This window comes from Urocitellus parryii, chromosome X (genome assembly GCF_045843805.1).
Source record: "Urocitellus parryii isolate mUroPar1 chromosome X, mUroPar1.hap1, whole genome shotgun sequence".
NCBI classification, from domain to species: domain Eukaryota; kingdom Metazoa; phylum Chordata; class Mammalia; order Rodentia; family Sciuridae; genus Urocitellus; species Urocitellus parryii.
In genome coordinates this window covers 3,591,719-3,599,873 of record NC_135547.1, presented here as the reverse complement: position 1 = coordinate 3,599,873, position 8,155 = coordinate 3,591,719, and the positions used below count along the sequence as shown (strand labels likewise).

The following is an 8,155-nucleotide window of genomic DNA, read 5'->3' as shown; positions in this document are numbered from 1 at the left end:
CTCAGTGCCAGGCTCCAAGTGTCAAGAAAAGGACTATACTCCTCCACACGATATGTTATTTAAAATGAAAACAGTGCTCAACTACAGAATACGGTTTTGTTTCCTTTGCCATAGTGACTTTACTAACACAGGAATTATCAAAGCCAGCTGGGCCCTGGTTCTATTCTCACCCTGCTTGCCTATAGCTCTCCTGCTCCATATGGGTACGAGAATCCTCTGTGACCTCCCTTGGTCATATCCCTGGCAGGTAAGAGCCCTGGTTGTACATGGAGAATGACTGAAAAATCCAATGGTGTGAAGAGTGCTACAGCCAATAACCATCATGAACCCCCTGCCATCAAGGCCAATGGCAAAGATGACTGCAGGACCAGCAGCAGGTGAGTCTGCTGAGGCTGGGTGATTTCACAGATGGTCCAGAGGTTGCTACTCCCCATCATGCCTGCACCATTGTTGTAGAGCAAGCTATCTTTGGCTTTAGGATTCCTTTTCAAGGGAATATAAGAGTTCCAGGCATGTCCTAGGAGGCAAGACAAGTCACACACCCAGAGAACCCTGGGTCAACTCTGTCGCTTTCTCTACAGGCCACAGTCTGCGGCTGATGATGATACCTCCTCTGAATTGCAGAGGCTGGCGGAGATGGACACCCCACGACGGGGAAGGGGTGGCTTCCGAAGGTGATTCCCCCCCACCCTAACCTGCTGTTCCCCCTTTTGTCCATGGGGCTTGTCAGGGTGACTACAATGGCCCTCCTTCTCTTAACTCCTCTAATCCTTCTATCAGACACTAGAGACCCGAGCAACACCAAAGCTCCTGTGAGACAAGATGGGAGAGGCCAGAGGAAGCCTCCCTTCATACTTCACAGTCTAAACTTTGAGGGGAGGTATTTCTCACTGCTGAGGGGCCTCGGTAGAGGGCCCTGAGGTCACTACCCCAGACTAGTAGGCTCTATAAGGAAATCAGGAAGCCCGAGGCAACCTCCATCCTGACCTGTCCTGACATTAACACAACCTCCATTTTGCATTGAAGACCTGCTTTTTGTTCTGCACAATCAAATGAGATGGCACCTTCTATTGGAAATCTTCCTAGGCACCCATCCCCACAGGATGTATTTGAATCATGCCTGAGTCCCAGACCCTTCCCTCAATGCTGGCCTATGTCCCAGTTCTTAGCACACAGGAAATCATGGCCTGGTCTGTTTCCAGGTTTCCCTCTTCATCTCCCATGTCCCCCCGATTTTCCCCTTGCTGAAACAGTGAGCTCTCAGGCTCATGCTCTCTCTCCCTCACCTCTAGGATCGTCCGCCTGGTGGGGGTCATCAGAGATTGGGCCAACAGGAATTTCAGGGAGGAGGAAGCGAGGCCTGATTCATTCCTCGAGCGCTTCCGTGGGCCTGAACTCCAGACCGTGACGACACAGCAGGGGGATGGCAAAGGCGACAAAGACGGCGAGGGAAAGGGCACCAAGTACAACTGTCCAGCCTGTGGGGCTCAAAGGGCTCCCAAGCACACAATTGCAGAACTCAGTGTGGCTTCTAATGCCACTGCCAGGGGCAGACCAGGGACTATGTCAAGCCCTGTCATAACAGGGAAAGGGATGGACAGAAATGACCTGCTATGCTTTTAACTCCAGAATATTTCTGTTGTCCCTACCTACAGCCTCTTCAATAGCCCGTGGTCTATTTGCTATGGGAACATCTACTGTCTTTTTTCACCTTAGCTGACCTGTCAGATGTCCTCTTGCTGCTCATAAAGTGAATGTGGGCAGGGAGGGGTTTCAGCCAGGGGCATGCCACTTCCAGCCTCACTTCCAGCAGTTGGTAAATGCTGAGGAGGATGCAATCAGAGAGCGCTGCGGAGGGCAGGCCCACTCCAGCTCTACTCTGGGCAAGGAAGTGTGTATTGGAAGAGACCATGTAGGAACCTGATGGGGAAGGCTCTGATGGCTGAGCAGGAGAAAGTGACAGGGTGGAGAAGGCAGAGATGGAGGGTCTACTCTTTGAGGAAGGAGTAGGCCACTGTGGATGTCTGGCCAAGCTAACATTCCCCACCTCTGGTCAGTGAAGGAAAAGGGCTCTTGCCAAAATATGGCATAGCATCTGGAAAAGTGATTTGGAGGCTAGAGGCTGGGGAGCAAAAAGAAAGAGTAGGGTGGGCAAGAAGCGTGTAGTTCTCACTTGCCTGGAGTTTGTCTCTTTTGCTGGGAGGGATATAGGAACAGTGGGATAAGCTTGCATTACCAACCTGTGGTTATCCCTCCCCAGACCCTGATGCTCTTCTCTACCCAAAACTCTGCCCCTTGATGTGCCTTCTGGGCAAGGGGCTTCCAGAGAGCTTCAGAGCCAATGGGCCACCCTACATCCAGAAAGGGGAGTGTCTCACACCTGTCAGATGTATGGTACCAGGTTTTGGGTCCCTGAAAAATGGGGCCCCAAGCCAATTTACCCCTCATCCACATATTCCCTTAAGCAGTGATTCTTGGGGGTCCCTAAGCTTCCAGAACATGTAGTGCTGTCTCCTTGGGGGAGCTGGTCCTCAAGCCTGGCCTTTGTTTGTTTCCTTAGAAAGAAATTTGAACTATTTGTCTTGGACCCAGCTGGGGACTGGTATTACCGCTGGCTCTTTGTCATTGCCATGCCTGTCCTGTACAACTGGTGCCTGCTGGTGGCCAGGTGAGTAGGGAGGGGTCTGGAAGAGGGTAGCCAAAAGTAGAGCAATTCATAGGCCCTGGGATTGAGAGCACACCAGTCCCAGCCAGTCCCAGCGTAAGACGGTGTTCACACCAAGCCAATCTTCCTTCCAGATTCTCTGGCTGCCAAAAACACCTCTATCTACCTTGATAGCCCATCTTCCCTTCAGAGGGAGTCTTAAAGGTGTTAGCCCCACTTTCTTCTCTTCCTGGGACACCTGCAGCAGCCATATCTATTTCTTGTATCTTCCACACTTGTAACTAATGTGATTCTTAGAAACGGGGATTTGGTGATACTACTCCCTCCTCAAAAAACATTTCAATTCCCTATTGCCCACAGGACAAAGTTCAAGCCCTAAGAATGGCCTTCAAAGCCTTTTGAATGTGGCCTGGCAGCATTCCTCACTCCTTTCTGCTCCCACTTCAGTCATTCAGAAAGGGTTTGACTGAGCACTTATTGGGTGCCATGCTCTGGGCTCAATGATGGGGATAATATGGAGAGCAAGACAGGCATGGTATCTCTCCCTTGGAACTCTTAGGCTACTGGAGGACAGAAATTGCCAATATGAAACAAAAGAAGTGACCAAGATGATTCCAGGAACTGATGGCAGAAAGTTGCTAGAGATCTAACAGTAAGGGTGAGCCTCTCTGGGAAGGTGAGACTATAGCTGAGACCTCATTAGTGGGAGGCAATCAGCTGTTTAGATTCTATTCTTGGCAGAGAGAACATTATGGGCAGAAGGAATAAGTGCAAAGCGTTGGGATGGCCTAGTGTGGATGAAAGCCATGACAATGGCAGGCACTGGTGGTTCTGCAGCCTTGTGAAAAAGAGGCTGGAATTTGATTCTAAATGTTACCATTCCTAGTACACTCTTGGGATCACCATCCTGGATTCTATCCCCTAATTTTACCTATCCCCAGGCCCTTTCCTAGGCCTGGCCCCATCCATAATTTACCCTACAGAGCTCCTGCAGCTTCCAACTTTTCTCCAATCATACTTCTTCTACCCTAACCCTAGCTCACTTGGGCTTACCCATACTTGGCTGGCCAGTGTTCTGTGTTGGGTGCTCAGTAGGTGTATGTTGAAGTGATGAAGATGGAATCTATTCAACTGTGTGCTGTAATTTGCTCTTCCAATGACATATTCATTCATTCCACTGACACCACTCAACTGACACTTGAATTCCGGTGCCCCAGGCTAGGCATAGGACTGGCAGTGATGATGGAGGAAGTCTCTGCCTCCTGAAGCTCACAGTCTAATGTGTGAGGTAGGCAATTAATGGTCAGTAGTGATGCACACACAGCGATATCTACATAATGATAAGGATTGGGGTAGAAGTCACTTGCCAGTGTCTCCTTGGCACCAGGCTGACTGTGACTTATCAGTGCCCCTTGTGGCCCTCTCAAGCCTTGAATAAATAGACATTCAGCTTGGGGCTTCCAGGAGACCTCAACTGGCTCTGAGGGTGAAGCCAGCCTTGTTCTTTCACAGAGCCTGCTTCAGTGACCTACAGAGAGGTTACTTCCTGGTGTGGCTGGTACTGGACTACTTCTCAGATCTGGTTTACATTGCAGACCTTTTCATCCGATTACGCACAGGTGAGTAAGCATCTGGGAAGCACAGGTGGCAGTATGACACCTAAGTCCAAAGGCCTGAGTCCAAATTTTGAAGAAATCTACTAGACATGGTGTTGGACTCAAATGCTTGGCTGGAACCCTGGTTGGTGATTGATCGGGGGTGCTCTCTTGGGTCTTTCTGGACAGCCTACCATGTGAGCTATATCTCTCCTTGGGATGAAGGGATAAATGACTAGTTTGCTTATCATTATCCTATAAGGAGGAACAGATCTGAGGGAAGAGGTGACATACTGGCTTGTACGTCTGTTAGGTTTCCTAGAGCAGGGGCTGCTGGTCAAAGATACCAAGAAACTGCGAGACAACTACATCCACACCCTGCAATTCAAGCTGGATGTGGCTTCCATCATCCCCACAGACCTCATCTATTTTGCTGTGGGCATCCATAGTCCTGAGGTGCGCTTCAACCGCCTACTGCACTTTGCCCGTATGTTTGAGTTCTTTGATCGCACTGAGACTCGCACCAGCTACCCCAACATCTTTCGTATCAGCAACCTGGTGCTCTACATTTTGGTCATCATCCACTGGAATGCATGCATCTACTATGCCATCTCCAAGTCCATTGGCTTTGGGGTTGACACCTGGGTCTATCCCAATATCACTGACCCTGAATATGGCTACCTGGCTAGGGAATACATCTACTGTCTTTACTGGTCTACACTGACCCTCACCACCATTGGGGAGACACCTCCCCCTGTAAAGGATGAGGAGTACTTATTTGTCATCTTTGACTTCCTGATTGGTGTCCTCATCTTCGCCACCATCGTGGGAAATGTGGGCTCCATGATCTCCAACATGAATGCCACCAGGGCAGAGTTCCAGGCCAAGATTGATGCTGTCAAACACTACATGCAGTTCCGCAAGGTCAGCAAGGAGATGGAAGCCAAGGTCATTAAGTGGTTTGACTACCTGTGGACCAATAAGAAGTCAGTGGATGAGCGGGAAGTTCTCAAGAATCTGCCAGCTAAGCTCAGGGCTGAGATAGCCATCAATGTCCACCTTTCCACACTCAAGAAAGTGCGCATCTTCCAGGATTGTGAAGCTGGCCTGCTGGTAGAGCTGGTACTGAAGCTTCGCCCTCAGGTCTTCAGCCCCGGGGATTACATTTGCCGTAAGGGGGATATTGGCAAGGAGATGTACATCATCAAGGAGGGGAAGTTAGCGGTGGTGGCTGATGATGGTGTGACTCAGTATGCTCTACTATCTGCTGGGAGCTGCTTTGGAGAGATCAGTATCCTTAACATTAAGGGCAGCAAAATGGGCAATCGGCGCACGGCCAATATCCGCAGCCTGGGCTACTCAGATCTCTTCTGTTTGTCCAAGGATGATCTCATGGAAGCTGTGACTGAGTACCCTGACGCCAAGAAGGTTTTGGAGGAGAGAGGTCGGGAGATCCTGATGAAGGAGGGGCTGCTGGATGAGAATGAGGTGGCAGCCAGCATGGAGGTGGATGTGCAGGAAAAGCTAGAGCAACTGGAGACCAACATGGAGACCTTGTATACGCGCTTTGCCCGCCTGCTGGCTGAGTACACAGGGGCCCAGCAGAAGCTCAAGCAGCGCATCACAGTTCTGGAGACCAAGATGAAACAAAATGAGGAGGATTACCTGTCAGATGGCGTGACCAGCCCAGAGCCAGCTACTGCTGAGGAGCCATGAGCGTGCGAGCCCAATGGCCTCTGCAGCCTTCCTTGCCTTGACCCCAGGAGGTAGAAGAACTGTCTAGATTTCCAGATTCATATGCATTACATTTCTTGCCCTCTGAATTCTCCCCAAAGCCTCTTCAAAGCTCATGATTTTGGTCTAAACATCCAGGAGTACCCCTCTGAATGTAGCTAACAGTCAAGCTTGTGGACAGTAGAGACCATGTTGGCTGCATTTCCAGGAGCTTCAGCCTGCCCAAGTCTGAGGAATGAAGAGAGCAGCAGCTGAACTGTCCTTTAGGAGTCTGTCCTAGGACTGGAGGTGTGGACAATAATCTGCTCTGAAGAAGCCCATCCAAAGAATGGCATGCTCTCTGCTGCTCTCTTACCCCTCTCTAGCTCGTTTGTATGTAGCCACTCTGCTCTTTTGATTAGCCTGTCTCTCTGCCAGCCAAGAGTGGCATCTCTGAAGTCCTCTCTGGACCAGGAGATGATGATGCTTCTGGTTTCTGGCCCATTCCAGGAAAGGGAGTGAGGAGTGAGGCAACTGACAATCATCCAGTGAGCAATGCCACCTGGAGAAGGAGGTGGCTGGCAGCTCTAGTCATCACCCCTCTATGGAGAGCATTTCAAAAGAAGACTTGAAGGCTGGTGGTGGGAGGGATACTCTAGTTCATATGTGCTTTAGCAGCACTTAAAGTTAATAAATTCCTTTCAACTATTTGTGGTTATTGCTCAGCTCTTTTCTCCACATTCTTTTTCTGTTCTTCCCTTTTATTCACATTTCTTTGCTGCTGTCCAGACTCCTTCTGCCTGGCATGCCCACTGAAATCCTCCCCTGCCTGCAACCCCTACTTGTCTTTTAGGACTCAAGCTGAGTACCAGCTCTCTGGAGAACCCCCTTGCCTGTACCCACTCCCCTGCCAGCCTCTGTGATTGGTTTTAATGGATGTGGTTTCCCCTCCAGACTATGGGCCCTTTGAGGGCAAGGCCAAGACAGTCTCCCTCAATGCTGTCTGCAACCTTGATGATGTGCCTGGCATAGAATAGAGGTTCTGAGATGTTTATTCACTGGAGTAGTGAGCAAACAGAGTGAGTGGGAATGAACGAATGAGCACAACTAACCCAAACTACTCTGCTTCCATCTGCCAGCATCTGTATTTTGAGAGAAACATGGTTTTATCTGGGGAGCTGGGGAGGATCTTCTGGAGAAGCAGGTATTTTATCTGGTATTACTAGATTTCAGCAGTCTGAGGGACAAATACTGATCAGTGGGCAAGAAGATCTAGCTGTGGACTCTCATGCTTTCATGTCCATACATAACATTCACTCCTTCATTTATTGTGATAAAATGCACATAACTCTAACCATCTTGATGACTTTTATATGTATAATTCAATAGTGACAAGTAGATTCACATTGTCATGAAATCAATCTCCAAAACTCTTTCAACTTGCAAACTAAAACTTTGTACCCATTAAATAACTCCTTTCTCCTCCCTGTCCCAGCTCCTGGTATTCACCATTCTACTATCTATTAATTTAATCACTCTAGTAACCTCATATATGTGCAATCATAGAGTATTTGTCCTTGGTGTCTGGCCTATTTCAATTAGCATAAGGTCTTCAAGATTCATCTATGTTGTAATGTATCTCAGAATCTCCTTCCTTTTTTAAAAGTGAATATTATTTCACTGTACAAATATGTCATTTGTTTATTCATTCACATGTTGATGATCACCTGGGTTGTTTTCACCCTTTGGCTATTTGAATACTCTTGCTGTGAACATGGGTGTACAAATATTTCTTTGAGACCCCATTTTTACTTTTTTTGTATATTAACCCAGAAGTGTAGTTACTGGATCATATGATAATTTTATTAATAATTTTTTGAGGAACTTCCATGCCATTTTCCACAGTGGTTGCACCATTTTACATTCTCATCAACAGCATATGCTTTCTTCCAATTTCTCCATATCTTCACCAACATTTCTTATTTTCTTTTTCTGGACAGTAGTCCTCATAATCTGTACAAGACTGTCTTAATTGTGGTTTTGAGTGGAATTTCTCTAATGAGTTGTGATTTTTGAGAGTATTTCACATGCTTGGTCATTTGTATGTTTTCTTTGAAGAAATGTCTATTCAAGTTCTTTGGCCATTTTTAATTGAGTTGTCAAGTTGTAGGAGTTCTTAATA

The 8,155-nt window shown here is 48.0% G+C and overlaps 1 protein-coding gene across 1 annotated transcript; it reads left to right on the top strand.

Moving 5' to 3' along the window:
* The first annotated feature begins 273 nt into the window (after nt 1-273).
* On the top strand, nt 274-5,976 carry Cnga2 (cyclic nucleotide gated channel subunit alpha 2). Its single transcript, XM_026403539.2, has 6 exons — nt 274-377; nt 582-674; nt 1,293-1,463; nt 2,561-2,668; nt 4,178-4,284; nt 4,574-5,976. Exons 1-6 carry the CDS (start codon nt 274-276, stop codon nt 5,974-5,976), a joined length of 1,986 nt encoding a protein of 661 aa, XP_026259324.1.
* The last annotated feature ends 2,179 nt before the right edge of the window (nt 5,977-8,155 follow it).

Excerpts from the sequence above, each read along its gene's own strand:
- Cnga2 (XM_026403539.2), top strand. The coding sequence starts at position 274 with ATGACTGAAAAATCCAATGGTGTGAAGAGTGCTACAGCCAATAACCAT. Across the intron at positions 675-1,292 it reads GGAAGGGGTGGCTTCCGAAG|GATCGTCCGCCTGGTGGGGG; the intron begins GTGATTCCCCCC and ends CCTCACCTCTAG. Across the intron at positions 1,464-2,560 it reads GGCGAGGGAAAGGGCACCAA|AAAGAAATTTGAACTATTTG; the intron begins GTACAACTGTCC and ends TTGTTTCCTTAG.